The sequence below is a fragment of the Hyla sarda genome, chromosome 7 (assembly GCF_029499605.1).
Source record: "Hyla sarda isolate aHylSar1 chromosome 7, aHylSar1.hap1, whole genome shotgun sequence".
NCBI classification, from domain to species: Eukaryota; Metazoa; Chordata; class Amphibia; order Anura; family Hylidae; genus Hyla; species Hyla sarda.
In genome coordinates this window covers 156,776,028-156,799,148 of record NC_079195.1, presented here as the reverse complement: position 1 = coordinate 156,799,148, position 23,121 = coordinate 156,776,028, and the positions used below count along the sequence as shown (strand labels likewise).

The 23,121-nt window shown below is 43.8% G+C and overlaps 1 protein-coding gene across 6 annotated transcripts in view; it reads right to left on the bottom strand.

Annotated features, from left to right (window-relative positions):
• Positions 1-23,121, bottom strand: part of LOC130282599 (gastrula zinc finger protein XlCGF26.1-like) — a 211,730-nt gene that overhangs the window by 89,774 nt on the left and 98,835 nt on the right. For all 6 annotated transcript variants that reach the window (XM_056530988.1, XM_056530991.1, XM_056530989.1 and 3 more), the window contains 4 exons: positions 11,311-11,484; positions 11,026-11,107; positions 10,818-10,909; positions 10,559-10,673 (listed from right to left, as the gene is read on the bottom strand). In XM_056530988.1, coding sequence (XP_056386963.1) covers positions 10,559-10,673; positions 10,818-10,909; positions 11,026-11,107; positions 11,311-11,484 — 463 coding nt within the window. The remainder of the gene's footprint in view (positions 1-10,558; positions 10,674-10,817; positions 10,910-11,025; positions 11,108-11,310; positions 11,485-23,121) is intronic.

Here is a 23,121-nt window from a genome sequence, read left to right as displayed (position 1 = left end):
TTTTATCGCTGGCAGGCATCTAGCAAAAACCAGGGATACTTAAAAGAAAACTGTCACCTGTGCACCCGCACTATAATCTGATACACAGGATTATAGTGCTGGTGAACAGGAGACAGATGCGGGGTCTCCGACTGCTATACCTACCTGCAGTCCGGAACCCAGACCCTCCAAATGTCCCCCTTCTTCCAGTGCTCTCTTGCGCCGGCTAGATTTAAATATTCATGATTGCCAGCGTATCACCGATCACGTGAGCGCTCATCTAGCTGGTGGGACCGCCTCAGTGCACAAGTGAGCACTGGAAGAAGGGGGACCTTTGGAGGATCGGGGTTTCCGGACTGCAGGTAGGTATATCAGTCCGAGACGCCGCATCGGTCTCCTATTCACCCTCTCTATAACCCGCTGTATCGGGTTATAGTGCGGATGAACAGGTGACAGTTTGCCTTATTTTACTGTGAATAAGCCCAAAAAAATAATCTGTGAGGGTATTAAAGCTGTTACCATGGGTTGCCGCATGTCGCCGAAGCTAGAGGAAACAGGGTTTGACCGCGAAAGTCTGCCGCCTGTCCCCCCCTGGTGGCTGCAGAGGTATCGTTGTTTCCCTGCCTATTGATGACCACTTTTTAAAACAGAAGATTAAGTTACGTTTTATCAGTTAGTGTTATTTTCTAATTGTATCATTACTGCTGCAGATATTACTTGGGTTGTGAAGTGAGCACCACCCGCATGCCTTTTTTTGTCCTGCTTGGCATTCTATTATTTGTGTACTAGATTTATATGGACATAACTTTGATCCAGGGATTATTTTTTTATTCTGACTACCATATTTGGAGTCTGGAAGGAATTTTTACCTCTCTGAGGGTTTTTTGCCTTCCTCTGGATCAACTCAGTAGTCACTCATTAGGGTTATAGGTTGAACTTGGCGGACTCTGGTCTTTTTTCAACCTTATGAACTCTGTAACAATGTATTTAAGGTTGTCTGCAGGTCACACCACTGCAAATTCTAAAACTGAGCAATTTCTTCTGAGCCTAGTGTTGTGTTTAGGGGCTTATTTAATTGCCATTTCGCATGGAACCGAACCAGCAATTTTGGTAAAGTTTGCTTAACTCTAATCAGCAGTAGGAGGGGTGCGAATGGGAGGCAGGCTAAAGAAATTTTTTCCAGCTTAGGAAATTTTTTTTCAAACTGCAGCTGGATTCTAAGTACCATAAAAGACTGGTTGCATCTAATTTTTTCCAGCCTTCATACCACTTGCTTTGTCGACTTAAGAGCAAGTCTTGTCTCTAATTTAGAAGAGGGCTATTGTCCTAGTTCTCTGGGAAGAAAGAATTCAAGGATTTTATTACCGTATATACTCGAGTATAAGCCGAGTTTTTCAGCACGATTTTTCGTGCTGAAAACACCCCCCTCGGCTTATACTCGAGTGAACTCCCCCACCCGCAGTGGTCTTCAACCTGCGGACCTCCAGAGGTTTCAAAACTACAACTCCCAGCAAGCCCGGGCAGCCATCGGCTGTCCGGGCTTGCTGGGAGTTGTAGTTTTGAAACCTCCGGAGGTCCGCAGGTTGAAGACCACTGCGGCCTTCAACATCATCCAGCCCCCTCTCACCCCCTTTAGTTCTGAGTACTCACCTCCGCTCGGCGCTGGTCCGGTCCTGCAGGACTGTCCGGTGAGGAGGTGGTCCGGTGGGATAGTGGTTCCGGGCTGCTATCTTCACCGGGGAGGCATGGAGGCCTCTTCTAAGCGCTTCGGGCCCGGCCTCAGAATAGTCACGTTGCCGTGACAACGACGCAGAGGTGCGTTCATTGCCAACGTACTTCTGCGTCATTGTCAAGGCAACGCCTCTATTCCGGGCCGGAAGCGCGGAGAAGAGGCGCCCCCGGTGAAGATAGCAGCCCGGACCACCTCCTCACCGGACAGCCCTGCAGGACCGGACCAGCGCCGAGCGGAGGTGAGTACTCAGAACTAAAGGGGGTGAGAGGGGGGCTGGATGATGTTGAAGGCCGCAGTGGTCTTCAACCTGCGGACCTCCGGAGGTTTCAAAACTATGGCTGCCCGGGCTTGCTGGGAGTTGTAGTTTTGAAACCTCTGGAGGTCCGCAGGTTGAAGACCACTGAGGGCGAATGATGAGAAGAGGATGATGAAGGGGGGGTGTGGGGATGATGAAGGGGGGTGTGGGATGATTACAAGGGGATGATGAAGGGGGGATGTGTGGGATGATAAGGGGATGATGAAGGGGGGATGTGCGGGATGATAAGGGGATGATGAAGGGGGGATGTGCGGGATGATAAGGGGATGATGAAGGGGGGATGTGTGGGATGATGACAAGGGGATGATGAAGGGGGGATGTGTGGGATGATAAGGGGATGATGAAGGGGGGATGTGTGGGATGATGACAAGGGGATGATGATGAGGATGTTAATGACGGGTCTGGATGATGACAGGGGGGGATGAGGTATTTCCCACCCTAGGCTTATACTCGAGTCAATAACTTTTCCTGGGATTTTGGGTTGAAATTAGGGGTCTCGGCTTATACTCGGGTCGGCTTATACTCGAGTATATACGGTACTTCCTCTTTTTAGTGAAAAACAACAGACAATTCCTTCTGGACCATAATAGATTTGAAATTTCTTGTATTCAAAATGGAGACTGTCAAATGCACAGTGAATCTGTTAAGAGACTGTTAAATGACATTTCTGGATTTAAAAGGAGGCTTACTTGCACATGCCTATTCATCTGGATTTTCAGCAGTTTCTGAGAATTGCAGAAAAAATAAATAAATAAAAAAAGACTCAAATCGTCCTACTGCAGTTCTATGCCCTCCCCATTGGCATAGCAGTAGCTCCCAGACTGTCACAAATATTTTCAGCTCACAAATATTTATACCCTACTTGGACGATTTCAAACTAGTAGGTGATTTAAAGGACATAGGAAATATTTTACTATCTCCCATTTAGAACTCAGCTAGATAGTAAATTGGAGTAAAAAGTTTTTTGGGGCATTCTTTTAGACCTCAAAAGGTCTAGAAGTAATTTCTTCACCTTAGAGGTGCTAGCTAACCAGAGGTTGTCCATCAGAAGTGGTATGACCCCATTAACATCTGCCATCCAAGCGGTCCCCTGGGTGCAGATACACTCCCTAACCCTCCAGCTAGAGCTCCTGAAAAGTTGGGATGGCTCAATAAGAGGGTTGGACAAGCTCATCCAAGAACCTAGCTATTGAATAACTGCAACACACAGCATGCACAGACAGCCAAATGTGGACAGCTGTTGCATAACTACAATGCCCAGCATGCCTTTTGACTGTTCGGGCATGCTGTGTTTTAGTTATGCAAAAGCTGGGGGGTATTTTCTTTTCTAAAAAGTGTGCCTCCTGCTGTTGCAGAACTACAACTCCCAGCATACCCGAGCAGTCAAAAAGCATGCTTGGCATTGTAGTTATGCAACAGCTGAATGCACATTCGGCTGTGTGCATGCTGGGCATTTAGTTATACAATAGCTAGTGGAAAAAAAGTGCAACTAGAAAAAAGTGCAGATCCGGTTCCCAAGAAAAATTATTAATTTAAACCTTAAAAACTTTAAATAGTCCATATTAAAAACAGAAGGGCAGCAACATGTCACGTGAAAAAAGTGAAAGTGAAACGTCTACACGTTTCGGGCTCTAATATTAGCCCTTAATAACCAGCATGCACTGACAGAGGGAATGCAGGGAGTTGTAGTTAAGCAACAGCTGAATGCATAGGACTTCAACGCCCAGCATGCACTTTGACTGCCCGTGCATGCTGAGAGTTGTAGGTATGCAAAAGTTGAAAGCACTTTTTTTTTTAATTAAATAATAAATAATAATAAAAAAAAAAAAAAAAAAAGTGCTTTCAGCTTTTGCATACCTACAACTCCCAGCATGCACGGGCAGTCAAAGTGCATGCTGGGTGCTGTAGTTATGTAACAGCTGAATGCACATAACTACAACTACCAACATGCCCTCTGGCTGCCCATGCATGTTGGGAGTTGTAGTTATGCAACAGCTAGAGCACATGGGCGGGTTTACAGCATCTTTCCCACTCCGGGTTTGTGTTGCCGAAAATCATCCGTGGCTCAAACTTGTAGCAGGATACTCGTTGTGAACCCCACTGTGTGTACTTACTGTAAAAGCACCAAACACTGCACTACAACAAAATAAAAGGCGTAAAACACTACATGTACACACACCCTTACACAGTCCCCCCCCCCCTCCCCCTCAATAAATATTAAAAACCGCTGGAATAGTTTTTAAGGCCATGTCACATTTATAAAGCACCCATGGTGCCCACGAAGTGGAGTCCACCCACATGTGACCCCATTTTGGAAACTACACCCCCCCCCCTCTCAAGGAATGTAACAAGGGATGCAGTGAGCATGTACACCCCACATGTTTCATTTTCACGGCCCAATGTTCTAAAATTGTGTCAAACATCTGTGGGGTGTAAATGCTCACTGCACAACTTACCATTTTGGGAACTACACCCCTCAAGGAATGTAGTTTCACATGAGGGGGGGGTTTTCACTGTCCTTGCATCATGGGGGCTTTGTAAATGCGACATGGCCACCGAAAAACTATTCTGGCTAAAAGATCTCTCCAAAAGCCAAATGTCGCTTCTACCTTTCTGAGCCATGTTGTGTGCCCAGAGAGCACTTTATGTCAACATATGGGGTATTTCTTTACTCTGGAGAAATTGGGCTACAAATTATTTGGGGGTGGGGTTCTCCTATTATCCCTTGCAAAAATGAAAAACACCCAACATTTTAGTGACAAAAAAAAAAACAAATTTTTCATTTTGACATCCCACTTTAACTAAAGTTCGTCAAACACCTGTGGGTACCCCTTGTTACGTTCCTTGAAGGGTGTAGTTTCCCAAATAGTGTACCATGTGTGTGGGCGAAATGCCCAAAAACCATTTCACCAAATTCGCTCCATAAAAGCCCAATTTTTGCTACTTCCCTTTTGAACCCTGTAGTGCGCCCAGAGCATATTACATCCACGTAAGAGGTATTTCCATACTCGAGAGAAATTGGGATACAAATTTTTCTCCATTTACCCCTCATAAAAATTGACAAAATGGGGCTACAAGAACATATTAGTGTAAAAAATGATGATTTTGAGTCTCTACTGTGCTGCTATTCCTGTGAAACACCTAAAGGGTGAACAAACTTTCTGAATGTCATTTTGAAAACTTTGAGGGGAGCAGTTTCTATAATGGGGTCAGTTTTAGGGGATTTCTTACAGAAAGGCCCCTCAAATCTGCTTCAAACTGAACTGGAACTGAAAAAAATCCCGGAATCAGAATGATAAGTAAAAGAATCCCAGAGTTTTTAATGCATAAAGTGACACAGGTCAGATTTGCAAAAAAAAAAATGGCTGTGTCCTTAAGGTCAAAATGGGCTGCATCCCTAAGGGGTTAAGAGTCTGGATTGGTGAATAGAAAATCATGTTATTTTCACTACAGACACAAACTCATGCGCATAATCGACCACGTTTTTGCCTGCGGTCGGGAAACCGCATACGGCCGAAAACGAAGCCGACCGGAGGCTGCGGTTCACTCCGGTCGGCTCATAGACTTGCATTAAATACAGTTCCCGAATACGGCTGAGTGCGGGCGCCGCGATTAAGCCCCGCCCCCTCCTCCAAACCGTATACGGGAACCGTATTTAAGAAAACGTGGTGTGAACCCAGCCTAACCCTGCTGTAACCAGTTCACAATTCACAGTTCTTATGATAAAGAAGGCATGTCGCCCCATGAAACTAAACCTTTTCTTTTCCAGACAGAGAGAGTGCCCTTTGTCCTTTGAGGGGGTTTAACCTAAAAGTTTTTCCCCATATTTTTAGCATTGGCCATTTATATTCTTATATACGTTGATCATATCCCCCCCACCCCCCACCCCTAAACGTCTCTGCTCAAGACTAAACAAATGTAATTCTTTTCATCTTTATTCATAGCTATGATGTTTGTTCCATGCCCCTTATTAGTTAAATCTCTGCACCCTTTCCAACTCCACCACGTCCCTTTTATAAACTGGGGATGAAAACTGAACAGCATTTTCCAGGTAAAGCCATACCATTGCTTTATAAAAGGGGTAGTATTATGTCCCTGTCTCTTTTCATACATGACTATATCCCACTTACCTTAGAAGCAGCTGCCTGATATTGCATGCTATTCTGTGGTCTATGGCCTACAAAGTAACCTCTCCCCCCCCCCCCCCCCCTTGCATGCAGGTTTTTAGTACCCTGATGCATAACTTTACATTTATCCACATTGAACCTCATTTGCCAGGTGGATGCCCAAACACAGTCTATCCAAGTCCTCTTGTAACTTATGCACATCCTCTATAGACAGTACAATGCTATAAAGCTTGGCGTCATCTGCAAAGATAGAGGATGGGATTAACAGCTCTGTGTCTATATTAGGGGTAGGCAACCTTTTGGTAGTGCTGTGCCCAAATTTTTTTCAAAGTCACTTGGTGTTCCGGCAATATGGGTGTGGCTTATTGAGAGTGTGGATTGCTGTGGGTGTGGTTTGTGGGGTGTGGCTTTTCATAGGGTGTGTTTTTTTTTCCAGAGTTGTCCCTATATATTGTTCTCGCTGTAAGGACCTTACAGTGAGAACAACCATTTAACTCTGCGCTGTATAATACAGACCCCAGAATCAGTCCCCTCCACAATATAAACCCCAGAACCAGTGCCAACTATAATACAGACCCCAGAATCAGTTCCCACTATAATACAGACCCTAGAATCAGACCCCAGGATCAGACCCCAGTCGTGTTGCGCAATAATATACACACACAGTTATATTAACTGGCTCACAATTCACGTATTTTACAGTCGGCGTTGTCCTCTCTCCTTCTGTTCTCCATCTGGCTCAGACCACTATGACAACTTCTTACAGCCAAAACCCATCACTGCAGCATCCGCAGGACAAAAAACTCAGTTTCTGCATTTTCCAGTGCTCTCCACAACTCAAGTATAAAGTGAAAATTCGGTGGAGTTTATTCCATTCCAAACAGGATTACAAAGCAGGCTACAATTCAGCAACCTGTCCTCGCCTTTGTCAAGCACGAGAGGAGAGGAAACGTAGCCTGCTCTGTTTGAAATGGAATAATAACTGCACTGAATTCTGCACTTCATAATTTGGTGAGCTACGATTTTCCTTGGATATAGGTAGGTAGGTTGGTAGCTATGCAGGTAGGTAAGTAGATATGGGTTAAGTTCATAGGTAGGTAAATGGGTAGCTATGTATGTATGTATGTATGTATGTATGTATGTATGTATGTAGATAGGTAATTAGGTTGCTATGTAGGTAGGTAGCAAGCTATGTAGGTAGCCAGGTGGCTAAGTAGGTGGGTATATAGCCAGGAAGTTAATAAGGTAAGTAGCAAGGTAGGGAAGTAGCCATTCAGGTAATTGTGTAGGAAGCAGGTAAGGAAGTAGCCAGTGCTCCTCCACATCCAAATCATCACCCTCCTCCCAGTCACCTGCACCCTCCTCCCGGTACCCTGCTCCACCCTCTGTCCACTGCACCCCTGTCACCCTGTACCCCTTCCCCTGCAGCTCCCCCTTCCTCTCACCTGCACCCCCTTCCCCCTCCTTTCACTTGTACCTCCATCCCTTTCACCTGCATCCCCCCTCCTCATCACCTTCCCCCCCCCCCCTGATGTCAGGATGATTACTTTTACTCACCTATATCGCAGGCAGGCATCTACTGGGCAGTAGAAGCTGGCGTCATGGGATCTCCTGGTGAGTCGGCGCTTGAACTGCACACGGGAAGTGGTCACAGGTCTGCTATCAGTGAAGCCGAAGGTCCTGCGGCTCACACAGAGAGGAGGCTTTAGCTGTGTGTGCGAACACAGCTTAAAGCGGTGCTCCCTCGCCTGTGGATCTGGGACGATGGATCCCCATTAGTGGAGTGAGCGCCTCTCCACCAGGAGCCCCACGTGCCACTCAAAAGTACCCTGTGTGCCAGGGGCTCTCGACCCCTGCTCTACATCATTAACAAATTAAACAAAAGCAGGCCTAGTACTGAACCTTAGGGTACCCCACTAATAACCTGGGGCCCAATCTGAGTATGAATCATTGACCACCACTCCGTACTGTGTACGGTCCTTAAGCCAGTTTTCAATCCAATTACAAACCAAAATTTCCAAACCCAAAAGACCTTAAAAGGGGTACTCCGGCTCTGAGACATCTTATCCCCTATCCAAAGGATAAGATGTGTTACCGCAGGGGTCCCGCCGCTGGGGACCCCCACAATCTTGTATTCGCCACCCTTCTGTTTGAGCTGCATGCAAAGATGCCAGCCCACAAACAGCCGGGTGGCGACCATGGGGCTGGAGTACTGTGATGTCATGATTCTACCCCCGTGTGACTTCACTCCCCCTGCTATGCAAGTCTATGGGAGTCTATCAGATGTCTATGAGGGACAGTATCAAACGTAGTAATGTATTGCTATTCTGACTGTTCGCTTTATTGCAGGCTTTTTGAAGTGTGTAATGTGGATAACCTCTATCCAGTAGGTGTGAGTACAATTCTTTTGCATGTAGTTCATAGCCGGATTGTGTACTATTTATCCTACGAAGTCTAAGTAATTGCCCATAGGGCACTGTGGACTTTACTTACTGCAGGTGAAAGCAGGCAAAATGTATTAAGGAGATGACCGCCGTGTGCTTTCTGTAACCCCCAGTGTGTAACTAATCAACACCTGGACTAATATGTTAAAGAATTAGAGTTCATTTCTACTTGTGTTTTAAATGTAAAAAATAGTGAGGAATTCATTGGTATCTGCTAATTGAAGGGATCTCCTTTAGAAGTGGACGGAGAAGCCAGTCCACATAGGACTTCCGGGTATGACCTCGGGTAAATGGGGAACAATCTTTTAGCGGCTGCATTAGATATAAGTCCCTTTTTTACATGGAATCTCAAGGATTGCAACTTGGCAAAAAGTTTGGGGGATCTGGTTTGTTTTTAGCTGTTCGTAGTTCGATTTATTGGATAGTTGTCTCATTGCCTCTCTTATATAATATTCTTCTGGCATTGGTGCAGCATTTCCCCCTTTGTCTGATTCTTTTTATGACCACTCCTTTTAGGGACCCTCAACCAATTTAGGGCTTTATTTTCTTCTGGAGTCAAGTTGGATTTATTCACTGGATATTTTATGCTTTTATACCTTCAAGGACTTTGTGCTGGAAAAAATTCAAGTTACTGCCGGAGGTTACCTGTGGATTGAAAGTAGATTTTACCCCACCAGAGAAGAAATCATAATTGCCTTTAAAGCCCTGTTCAGACTCTAAACTAGCACCCCAAAAATCTAATAAGGAAAAAAGACCTATGGGCAATTCCTTAGACTTCACAGGATGAATAGTACACAATCCAGCTATGAACTCCAATCAAAAGAATTGTACACACGCCAACTGGATAGAGGTTTTCCACATTACACACTTCAAAAATCCTACAATAAAGCTAGTAGTCAGGATAGAAATACATTACTGAGGGAATTGACATACAAATAGAGAAATAAGAATAGGAGCGATCATAAGGGGGAAGAAGGAACCCTGTTTCTGCTTTTTTTCCCCAAATATAGTCCTCTAACCAGCACCAAAAAAAAAATAAAAATAATAAATATCCTAGGTAAAAAAAATTAACTATACAATAAGAGGTACACACCCTAATATTAAGGAATTAATCTGCCGACAAACTGATTATGTAGGTTTATGGACTTAAATGTAATTGTGGACATTTTTATGTAGGAAGCACCGCACATCAATTGCATATCCGGTTTCGGGAGCACAACTATTCGATAAAGACTGTAAAATTCTCCCTAGAGTTATACAACACATAAGAGAGGTGCACGGGAGCAATCCTCATGCATTAATGATTTTTGAAATAGAGAGAATTTTATTCAGAGAAGGGTCTGACAGAAAGCATTGCTTTGTTCAGAAGCAACATGGATCCTGCGCAAGGATGTGCAAGGTAACCTAGGCCTTAAATGATGAGGTAGATTTAGATGTATTTCATTAACGATGAATGCTGTCTCTGATATACTTCTCCTTAAACTTTGCATTGGGAAGGATATCTGTGGTTTTAAATTGTTTTTAAAATCACTAGCACTTTGTAAAACACCTACCTGGTGACGTAGACCCCTGCCGGTATAAGACCGGAGTCAGCATACTCAGGAGGCATGGTCTGACAAAGTAGGCAGTGTCCTAAAAAACAGTTGTCACTGTGGTTGGGAAAGTCCCGGCATCCGTATCTGCTGCTTGTAAGGAGCAGCGACCTGCACTGTATCACTTTACATGTTTGTATGAATAAAGATGAAATGCAGAGTGAGTGCTATCCACCTCTATTTTTAAGTTGTATTGAATACCAACGTCTTGTGCAATATTGGACCGAGCACCTCCACACCGGCCCCAAAAGTGACTAATTGTTGCATCTGAAAGGGGGAATGGACTGGGAAGATCTTATGCAGTGCTAGACAGAGTTAATTCTATGTATGTCTTGTTGAATCTATAAAATTATATGGAGTCATCTCACCTGCAGTAATATCTATGGGGACTTCCTCCTCTTTACATTGCATATCACCACTACTGTACAAATCGTCTTCTTCTCCCTCTACAACTTCAACTTTAATCTGAAGTGACTCTTCACCCTAGTAAACCAGGAGCAATACAAGTTTAGAGTGATATAAAAGGTAACAAAATAGGATACAAAGCCATCATGTTTTTCACATATCATACAATGCAGATCCATGTCAATGTGAAGGATTCTGGGGAAATTTTTTAGTTCTACATACTTCATCATGTGGATCACTTTGCTCTTCCTCTGTATAATCGGAATAGACAGGACTGGAAGAGCTTTGTTGTTTACTTCTGTCTTTAGAGCCATCTGTAAGGAACATATATCCATCATCTGATTATCACAAATAAACAATGTACTTAAATCACTGTATTTAGTTGACCTTCAAAAGTTTTCTTCTTTCCTTTAAATTAGTCTACTCTTACCTAGAGATGAAAGAGCCTCAAGATTTTCTGTCTCATCCTCAAACGGGCCTTTGGGTTCTTCTAAATACTTCCCAGCAGAAACCTGACACACAATGATACAGTCATAGTTTAGGCCAGTTTATCCCAACCAGTATACCTCAAGCTGTTGCAAAGTTGCCAAAGGCTGTCTAGGCATTCTGGGAGTTGTAGTTTTGCAGTATCTGGAGGCAAATTGGTTGGGAAACACTGGTCTAGGCCATTCTTGTTGTTACTGTACGACAACCCATCTTTCCCAGCAGTACTCACCTCTCCAGTCAGCAGCTGAAGGATTTTGTCAGTAAGTTCTAGAATCTTCTGCTTACTATCTCTTTTAAGTGTCAGTGGCTGAGATGGATGCATTTTGATGGGGCTTTGGGGAATGGTCCATCTTCCCGATGCGTGGCGATGCTCACAGGATGACTTTTTAACTACTGTGTATACCTGTACATTTAGAAAGAATATAAACATAATACTGTAATTATCATGGCTGATATTGCCTAGGGTGGCTGTGACTCCTATGGTGTTACATGGGCTTTCACATGCGTGCAAGTCCTTCAAGGTATAAATTCACCAGACTCTGAAGATGGGACCAGAGGTGAAACCCAGAGATGCAGGGCCCCAGTGTAAAAAAATAAAATAAAAAAACGATAAACAGGGCTTCAACTACAGTACTTTATATATTTTTTTAATTAAATAAAACCACACAAGTCAACAACATTTTTTATACAATGTAGATAATACAATTATATGTATATTTGTAATATACATTGGAGTCCAAATACAGGAAATGAGGACAGGACAAGCAGGGCTCTGTGCAGGCAATTATCAATTATCCTCATGTGTGAGCCTATAGCATTGCACAGAGCCCCGCTTGTCCACCCTCACTTCCTGTATTTGGACTCCTAATAGAAACACAGGCGCAATAGCTGCAGGGACAAATAAAAATTTCTTAACCAATGTATATTACAAATCTACATATAATGGTATTATCTACGTTATATAAAAAGTTTGTTGATGACAGGTACACTTTAAGAGTCAGAAAGGATTTTTTTTTACCGCTAAAATGAGGAAATTGGCTTCTGCTTCATGGGGTTTTATGCCCTTGGGACTTTATGCCCTTTCCAGACATGTCTCTTATTGGTTGACAGAGAGGTCATCTGACATTTCTTAAAACTCACCTTGTTGATTATATCCCTATTTTATTACATAAATTGAGTCATGTATCCTTATTCTTAATACCTCTCAGATCATAATCTTGTTTAATTTACGTTTGCCCAAAGTGCTCCTTAATAAGGTTACATTTACATATATGCCATATCGGCTGCAGATTTTAAGCTGCGTTTAACTATGTATTTGCATTGATTTAACAGCATGAAATTTGTCATATGTTGTATCAGGAGAAGCTGCTACCACCACATCCTTTTGCAGAAGCAGGCATCTTACTGTTGCTATGCAAATCCAAAAGTAGAAAAGCAGCACTCGTTTTTCCTCTTTAGTGCATGATTGAGATCACTTGTGGACTGCCTATACACCTAGTATACATGTGCCTCTTACATCACGTCTACAGATGTCGCTGGATTATATAATACAATGATATCATGAAATTTCATGTTGTTACTATGATGCACCAGGCCAGTTATAGATCATGTATTTTTGTGAGTTATTTCATAAAGAACCTTGCTACTATACAGTGTGTTATGTTAGGGTGGTTGGTAATTGGGTGAGGTGGGAAAGTGATGATTGGGAGACTTTGCTGGTCTGTCAAGCATACCCCATTAGTGATTTATTAATGTGCTTTAGGAATATATTTAAATATAATAAGTGTTATGATTCCCTATTATGTTATGTGTAGTAATTGAAGGATGTGTATGTATGTATCTATCTGTAAGTGTCACAGATCTATACTTAAGGTATGTACGGTAACTATCGTGGTATTTCCTGTTGAGGGGATGCTCTTGGTGGACTAAGTTGGGACCAGGTTATCAATGGTAGGACACACACACTCACCCACTAAGGGTGCGTTCACACTGAGTAATTCAATAAAAATTCTAAATCTGTATTTTTCAGGGACCAGTTCAGTTTGAAGTGGATTTTTGGGGCCTGTGAGAAATATGTGAGCCCACTGTAGAAACTGCACCCCTCAATGTATTCAAAATGACATTTGGAAAGTTTGTTAATCCTTTAGGTTTTTCACAGGAATAGCAACAAAGTGGAGGAGAAAACTTCTTTTCTTTTACACGAACATGTTTTTTGTAGAATCATCATTTAAAATTTTACAAGGAGTAAAAGGAGAAAAAGCCACCCAAAATTTGTAGCCCAATCTCTCGAGTATGGAAATACCTCATATATGGCAGTCATTTTTCCACCACAATGTCCCGTCACTGTATAACGTCCGTAATGAATTACGGGCATATATGGGTGCAAACGGGAAGTTACATAGTTACATAGTTAGTACGGTCGAAAAAAGACATATGTCCGTCAAGTTCAACCAGGGAATTAAGGGGTAGGGGTGTGTTACAAAACAAAACCCCATAGGCTGCAATGCGATTTAGTCGCGGCCATCAGGGGTTTTGTAACGGCCGGTTTTCCCCCGATATAGTGACCGAACTTCTGACGGAAGTTCTCAAACGGAACAATAATATAGTGTGAAAGGAGCCTATGTATTGCCCTGCTTCAGTGCTCTGACCACCGCTCCACCTGGCTTATAGGCCATAGCAGTAGGTCCCGGGACCAGAGGAGCAGTGGTCTGAGCACTGAAGATGACGTGCCGCTGTTGACTTGCCATGCTGGCCACCGGGCGTCCTCCTGCTCGATGCTCTGCGCCTCCGTTCCTATGGGCGCATTCACGGGATGTCAGTGATGTCCCGGCGTGCTCTCTCTCTGGCGTGCACCCCTGTGTTTTTAAAGTTAATGCAGTGCTGCAGGGAGTTGATGCAGGCAACCTTGTGTCCCGAAAAGATCTTTCGGGACACAGAGATGTCCTTAATAGTGATGGGGGAAATTAATCCACCCACCCCACCCACCACCGGATCCGCCACTGATACTCACACTACCAATACTGCAAGGGCCATCTTTAAATTTGATTGGACCCTGGGCAAGCAATTTTTCTGCCCCTTGACTGCCACCTTACTATTGGGGTGACACACTGTAACAAACCTCCTCCTCATGTTTATCAATGATAATGATAATGGGGAGGTTGTCACAGGTGATCAAGAGAAGGCGGAGCTACTGAATGGGTTCTTTAGTTCTGTATATACTATGGAAGAAGGAGCTGACATTGGACAGGTCAGTGCTGGTAACACATCATGTAATGTACTGAACTGGCTTAATGTAGAGATGGTACAAGGTAAGTTAAGTAAAGTAAATGTAAGCAAATCTCCAGGACCGGATGGACTAGACCCAAGAGTTCTTAGAGAGGTAAGTTCAGTAATATCTGTACCCTTGTTCATGATATTTAGAGATTCTCTGGTGTCTGGTATTGTGCCAAGGGACTGGTGCAAGGCGAATGTGATGCCAATCTTCAAGAAGGGCTCTAGGTCTTCGCCAGGCAATTATAGACCGGTAAGTTTAACTTGCATTGTGGGTAAATTGTTTGAAGGACTTATACGGGATTACATACAGGAATACATAGGGGATAATAGTATTATAAGTGATAGCCAGCATGGGTTTACTAAGGATAGAAGTTGTCAAACCAATCTAATTTGCTTTTATGAAGAGGTGAGTAGAAGCCTTGACAGAGGAATGGCTGTGGATATAGTGTTTCTGGATTTTGCTAAAGCATTTGATACTGTCCCTCATAGACGTCTGACAGGCAAGCTAAGGTCTTTGGGCTTGGAAACTTTAGTTTGTAACTGGATTGAACACTGGCTCATGGATCGTACCCAGAGAGTGATGGTCAATGATTCGTACTCTGGTTGGTCCCCGGTTGTTAGTGGTGTACCCGAAGGTTCTGTACTGGGCCCGCTGTTGTTTAATTTATTTATCAACGATATAGAGGATGGTATCTTTGCAGATGACACCAAGCTTTGTAGCACAGTACAGTCTATAGAGGATGTTCATAAGTTACAAGATGACTTGGATAGACTAAGTGTCTGGGCATCCACTTGGAAAATGAGGTTCAATGTGGATAAATGTAAAGTTATGCATCTGGGTACTAATAACATGCATGCGTCGTATGTCTTAGGGGGGATTAAACTGGCAGTCACTGGTAGAGAAGGATCTGGGTGTACTTGTGGATCACAGACTTCAGAATAGCATGCAATGTCAGGCTGCTGCTTCCAAAGCCAGCAGGATATTGTCATGTATAAAAAGAGGCATGGACTCAAGGGACAGGGACATAATACTCCCCCTTTATAAAGCATTGGTACGGCCTCACCTGAAATATGCTGTTCAGTTTTGGTCGCCTGTACATAAAAGGGACACTGCGGAGCTGGAAAGGGTGCAGAGACGTGCTACTAAACTAATATGGGGCATGGAACATCTTAGCTATGAGTAGCGATTAAAGGAGTTACAATTGTTTAGTCTTGAGAAGAGACGTTTAAGGGGGGATATGATAAACGTATATAAGTATATAAATGGCCCATACAAAAAATATGGAGAAAAACTGTTTCAGGTTAAACCCCCCCAAAAGGACGAGGGGGCACTCCATTCGTCTGGAGAAGAAAAGGTTTAGTCTAAAGGGGCGACACGCCTTCTTTACCATAAGGACTGTGAATATATGGAACAGTCTACCTCAGGAACTGGTCACAGCAGGAACAATTAACAGCTTTAAAACAGGGTTAGATACATTCCTGGAACAAAATAACATTAATGCTTATGCAGAATTATAAAACTACATCCCTTCCCCTTATCCCTTTACACCCTTCCCTTCAATCCCCTGGTTGGAATTGATGGACGTATGTCTTTTTTCAATCATACTAACTATGTAACTATGTAATGATATAGAGGATGGCATTAAAAGCTCTGTTTCTATCTTTGCAGATGACACCAAGCTTTGTAGCACGGTACAGTCTATAGAGGATGTGTATAGGTTACAAGATGACTTGGATAGACTAAGTGTCTGGGCATCCACTTGGCAAATGAGGTTCAATGTGGATAAATGTAAAGTTATGCATCTGGGTACTAATAACATGCATGCATGCATCGTATGTCTTAGGGGGGGATTAAACTGGCAGAGTCACTGGTAGAGAAGGATCTGGGTGTACTTGTAGATCACAGAATAGCATGCAGGCTGCTGCTTCCAAGGCCGGCAGGATATTGTCATGTATAAAAAGAGGCATGGACTCGAGGGACAGAATACTCCCCCTTTATAAAGCATTGGTACGGCCTCACCTGGAATATGCTGTTCAGTTTTGGTCGCCTGTACATAAAAGGGACACTGCGGAGCTGGAAAGGGTGCAGAGACGTGCTACTAAACTAATATGGGGCATGGAACACCTTAGCTACGAGTAGCGATTAAAGGAGTTACAATTGTTTAGTCTTGAGAAGAGATGTTTAAGGGGGGATATGATAAACGTATATAAGTATATTAACCCCTTAAGGACCAAGGACGTTCTTGAACGTCCCCGCACCCTGGGCTTTAAGGACCAAGGACTTTCCAGAACATCCTGGTGTTTCTCCTGTCTCTGCCGCGCGCCGGGCAGAGATCGGAACGGCATGTCTGCTGTAATCGTTCAGCAGGCATGCCGTGCAAATGCCTAGGGGGATCCCGGGACCCCCGCATGTGGGCGATCGCCGGAGATCGCTTGCAAAATCACGCAAGCGATCTTCGGCGATTCGGGTCATTCGGGTCACTTGTAACAAAGTGTAATAAATGGTGATCGGCGGTGTACAATTCCCCGCCAATCACCTGCCGTTGCTGCCCCAGCAACGCTGCTATTGGCCGGCGATCTTCCAGCCAATAGCAGTGTGGCAAAGGAGGGGTTAACGGTCCCTTCCCGCTGCTGCACCCGCTCTCTGTGTTCAGTCAGCGGGTGCAGCAGTGAGGAGAAGACCGTGGATTCCCCCTCAGAGCTCCGGAGCCCCCTCAGGAGCCTTAGAATAGGGACAGCGGATTGCAGGGACAGGTAGGATTTAATAAAGTAAAAAAAAGTTAAAAAAAATTAAAATAAAAAGTCCCCCCCCCCGACCCCCTAATAGCTTCCCAAGGGTCCTATTAGGGTCTGATCCCTGACCCCGGGTCCTATTGGGGGTTCAGGGAGCTGCGTGCGTCATTCTTTTTTTTGGCCGCAGCTTTTTTTTTTTCTTTTAATAAAAAAGAAATCCCCCCCTTGACCCCCTAATAGGTCCCCCAAGGTCCTATTAGGGTCTGATCCCTTACCCCGGGTCCTATTAGGGGTTCAGGGAGCTGCGCTTTCCACCCTTTTTTTTTTTTTTTTTTCTATCACTGTTATTACACTTTTTACACCAAGCCCCACACACTACATACTTGCTGGATAAGGGTTTCCACGTGTACGCCTATCCCCAAAGGTGAGTCCTGTGCCCTCACCCATGATAACCTGTTGTTGGTGAAGTATAAGGATAAGAGGGATGTCCTTATGCTCACCACTATTCATGGGAATGGCAGCACCCCAGTCCCTGTGCGATGTACCGTGGGATCGGTCCTCAAGGCAGATTGTCTTCTGGACTACAATCGGTATATGGGGGGAGTTGATCTCTCAGATCAAGTCCTCAAGCCATACAACGACATGCGGAAAAAACACGGGCATGGTAGAAAAAAGTTGGTCTACTTGGTACAGGTTGCCATGTACAACCCTTTTGTACTATCCCAGTATGCTGGCAACACAGGGACATTCCTCCAGTACCAAGAAGAAGTCTTAAGGTTCCTGATCTTTGCTGATCGGGAAAGATCAGGCCAGACTTCCCAAGGGTCTGGAGTTATAGGCGCCAGGATCGTCCCAGGCCAACACTTTCCAGGTGAGGTCCCCCCCCCCCAGTGGAAAGAAGGGACGATCCCAGAAAAAATGCAAAGAGTGTTACAGGAAGGGGAGAAGGAGGGACACCACCATTCAGTGTGACACTTGCCCAGATAATCCGGGCCTATGCATAAGCTGCTTCAGGGAGTATCACTTCCATGGAGCCCTAAATTTTCCCTTTTTATTAGAATTTTCCATAATTTGACCAATGTACCAAGTCCAGAGTACATTCCAAAATATAACCCCCATAAATCACAAAATTGCCAAAAAAAAACTTAAAAACACTCCCAGAGGTCTTATCAGGTTGTTTTTTTGTCAAAAATGGGTGATAGGTCACCGAGTCACTATCATCGGGGACTTTTTTATGTTGCCTCAAATGTGCAACGCTCTCTCTCCACCTGAACGGGTGCGCATTTGATGCAACAGGTTAGGGACGGCCACACACATCACATTCCCAGAATGATGATTCAGAGCATAGGGTTTGGGGCGGGCATATTTTTTTAGTTTTGGCTATGCTCTGGGTCATCATTCTGGGAACATATCCTGTTTTATTATGTTTTATAATTTTCTGGCCCACTGTACACCATATTACAGGCCTCTGTACCCCACCTGTCTACCCAGTTACGGCCCTTTGTCCCCCATAGTGTTCCCCTATTTTAGGGCTCAGTGCTCCCCCCATTAACACTCCTTGAGGGGGGGTCCCACATCCTGGCTCCATATCAAGCTCAAGGTCCCTGACTGCGCTCTCACTCAAGCAAGACCTGCTGTGCACCCGCCAAGCCTAAATCATCAAAAAATAAGTTATGTCCTTACTCCAAAGAAATGTATTTACAAATTGTGGGGTGTCTTTTCTACTATTAACCCTTGCAAAAATGTGAAATTTGTGGGGAAACCCACATTTTAGTGAAACATTTTTCTTTTACATATGCAAAAGTCGTGAAATCCCTGTGGTGTATTAAGGTTCACTTTACCCCTTGTTACGTTCCAAGGGGTCTAGTTTCCAAAATATAATGCCATGTGTTTTTTTTTTTTTTTTTTTTTTTTTTGCTGTCCTGGCACCACAGGGGCTTCCTAAATGAGTCATGCCCCCAGAGCAAAATTTGCTTCCAAAAAGCCAAATGTGACTACTCCTCTGAGACCTTTAGTGCGCCAGTAGAGCACTTTTCACCATCATATGGGGTGTTTTCTGAATCGGGAGAAATTGGGCTTCAAATTTTGAGGGGTATTTTCTGCTATTACCCTTTTTAAAAATGTAAAATTTTTGGGAAAACAAGCATTTTATGTAAAAAAAAAACATTTGCAAAAGTCATGAAACACCTGTGGGGTATTAAGGCTCACTTAATTCCTTGTTACGTTCCCCGAGGGGTCTAGTTTCCAAAATGGTATGCCATGTGGTTTTTTTTTTCTTGCTGTTTTTGGCACCCTAGGGGCTTCCTAAAGGTGACATGCCCCCCAAAAACCATTTCAGAAAAATGTTCTCTCCAAAATCCCCTTGTCGCTCCTTCCCTTCTGAGCCCTCTACTGCGCCCGCCGAACAATTTACATAGACATGAGGTATGTGCTTACTCGAGAGAAATTGGGCTACAAATACCAGTAAAAATTCTCTCCTTTTACCCCTTGCAAAAATTAAAAAATTGGGTCTACAAGAACATGAGAGTATAAAAAAGATTTTGAATTTTCTCCTTCACTTTGCTGCTATTCCTGTGAAACACCTAAAGGGTTAAAACACTTACTGAATGTCATTTTGAATACTTTGGGGGGTGTAGTTTTTATAATGGGGTCATTTATGGGGTATTTCTAATATGAAGACCCTTTAAATCCACTTCAAAACTGAACTGGTCACTGAAAAATTGTGAGTTTGAAAATTTTGTGAAAAATTTGAAAATTGCTGCTGAACTTTGAAGCTCTCTGGTGTCTTCCAAAAGTAAAAACTCAATTTTATGATGCAAACATAAAGTAGACATATTGTATATGTGATCCAAAATTTTTATTATTTTGAATATCCATTTTCCTTACAAGCAGAGAGCTTCAAAGTTAGAAAAATGCAAAATTTTCATTTTTTTCATAAAATTTTGGGATTTTTCACCATGAAAGGATGAAAGTTGCCACAAAATTTTACCACTATGTTAAAGTAGAATGTGTCACAGAAAAACAAACAATCTCGGAATCAGAATGATAACTAAAAGCATTCCACAGTTATTAATGTTTAAAGTGACAGTGGTCAGATGTGCAAAAATTGCTCTGGTCCTAAGGTGTAAAATGGCCTGGTCCTTAAGAGGTTAATGGCCCATACAAAAAATATGGAGAAAAACTGTTCCAGGTCAAACCCCCCCAAAGGACGAGGGGGCACTCCCTCCGTCTAGAGAAGAAAAGGTTTAGTCTCAAAGGGCGACACGCCTTCTTTACCATAAGAACTGTGAACTTATGGAACAGTCTACCTCAGGAACTGGTCACAGCAGGAAAAATTAACAGCTTTAAAACAGGGTTAGATACATTCCTGGAACAAAACATTAATGCTTATGAAGAAATATAAAATCCCATCCCTTCCCCAATATCGCGCCACACCCCTACCCTTCAATTCCCTGGTTGAACTTGATGGACGTATGTCTTTTTTCAACCGTACTAACTATGTAACTATGTAATCTCCTTACTACTGGGGTGACACACTGTAACAAACCTCCTCCTCATGTAATCTCCTTACTACTAGGGTGACACACAGTAACAAACCTCCTCCTCATGTAATCTCCTTACTACTAGGGTGACACTAACAAACCTCATACATACACACATCATTCATACATATATACATAGACATCTAACACACATACACACATCATACATACATACACATACATTTATCATGCCCACATAAAAAATCATATACACACATATACAATACATATCCCCAACCCAAAGCCTCTCCTTATCCCCAGGAGATGATTGCCGGAGATCGGGTTGGCTGAGGCTGCCTTGCTTCTCCCCCAGGGTCACATCAGTAGGGGCTCCCAGCAGCCCCTGGCCTCCTCAGCCCTGCTGGACCGCAGATAGTAGAATAAAAAAAAAAAAAAAAGTGCTGTCAGCGATCGCCAGGGGCCCAGAGCAGTGGAGCGCAAGCAGCGTTCATTCCTCCACTAAATATGATGAGGATGTGAGGGGGGTTTACTAGTGGAGCGCTGCCTGAGCGTGGTGACATCTGATTAGTGGAGCGCAAGCAGTGCTCCTCCAGAATGCTGATGACAGGACCCCTACCCTTCAATTCCCTGGTTGAACTTGATGGACGTATGTCTTTTTTCAACCGTACTAACTATGTAACTATGTAATCTCCTTACTACTGGGGTGACACACTGTAACAAACCTCCTCCTCATGTAATCTCCTTACTACTAGGGTGACACACAGTAACAAACCTCCTCCTCATGTAATCTCCTTACTACTAGGGTGACACTAACAAACCTCATACATACACACATCATTCATACATATATACATAGACATCTAACACACATACACACATCATACATACACATACATTTATCATGCCCACATAATACATGTACACATAAAAAATCATATACACACATATACAATACATATCCCCAACCCAAAGCCTCTCCTTACCCCCAGGAGATGATTGCCGGAGATCGGGTTGGCTGAGGCTGCCTTGCTTCTGCCCCAGGGTCACATCAGTAGGGGCTCCCAGCAGCCCCTGGTCTCCTCAGCCCTGCAGGGCCGCAGATAGTAGAATAAAAATAAAAATAAAGTGCTGTCAGCAATCGCCAGGGGCCCCGAGCAGTGGAGCGCAAGCAGCGTTCATTCCTCCACTAAATATGATGAGGATGTGAGGGGGGTTTACTAGTGGAGCGCTGCCTGAGCGTGGTGACGTCTGATTAGTGGAGCGCAAGCAGTGCTCCTCCAGAATGCTGAGGACAGGGGGAGGATTTTTAGTGCCTTAAAGGGGTACTCCGGTGAAAACCTTTTTTCTTTTAAATCAACTGGTGGCAGAAAGTTAAACATATTTGTAAATTCCTTCTATTAAGTCTTAATCCTTCCAGTACTTATTAGCTGCTGAATGCTACAGAGGAAATTCTTTCTTTTTGGAACACTGATGACATCACGAGCACAGTGCTCTCTGCTGACATCTCTGTCCATTTTAGCAACCATGCATAGCAGATGTATGCTAAGGGAAGCATGGTGGCACAGTGGTTAGCACTGTTGCCTTGCAGTGCTGGGGACTTGGGTTCAAATCCCACTAAGGACAACAATAATTAAAGTGCTATTTTTATTATAATAATGTCAGCAGAGAGCACTGTGCTTGTGATGTCATCAGAGAGCATTCCAAAAAGAAAAGAATTTCCTCTGTAGTATTCAGCAGCTAACAAGTACAGGAAGGATTAAGATTTTTTAATAGAAGTAATTTACAAATATGTTTAACTTTCTGCCACCAGTTGATTTAAAAGAAAAAAGGTTTTCACCGGAGTACCCCTTTAAGCCCTGAATACTGCATTTTGCGCAAAATCGCGGTAAAATCGCGGCAAAAACGCTGCGATTTTACGCAAAATGCAGTATTGTTAGTAATGCCCTTAAGCTTTTCAGGGGTCCCCTTTTGGATGGGAGCCCTAGGCAACTGCCTAGGATGCGCCCCCCAACGCCGGCCCTGACAGCACTAGTAGCTTGTATACAACTAGTGCTGGGCGGTATACCGGTTCATACAGAATTTTTAGGCTGCACGATATGAATTTTCCCCCATACAGCAATACCGGTTGGGCCCCTCCCCCTCGGGAATGTATTATCAGCCCAGCGCTGTCCCCACATCGGGGAACTAATCCTATGTGACCAGCCAGCGCTGTTCTGCCCCCCCAATTAATTATCAGCCCAGCGGGGTACTACTCACAGATGTCACCTTCAAGCACTGCCCTCCTCCTCTTTGTTGGGGCCTCCGGGCGCTGGAACTCTATACTGTACGCCAGTGGTCTCCAACCTGCCTGCAGACCTCCAGATGCTGCAAACCAACGGCTGTCTGGGCATGCTGGGAGTTGTAGTTTTGCAACAGCTGGAGGTCCGCAGGTTGGAGACCACTGCTGTACGCTGTATCCCTATGCCTGGGCTGCAAAAGATAAAGAAAATAAACATAAAACTCACCTACGTCGGGGCCTTACGCTGGGGACT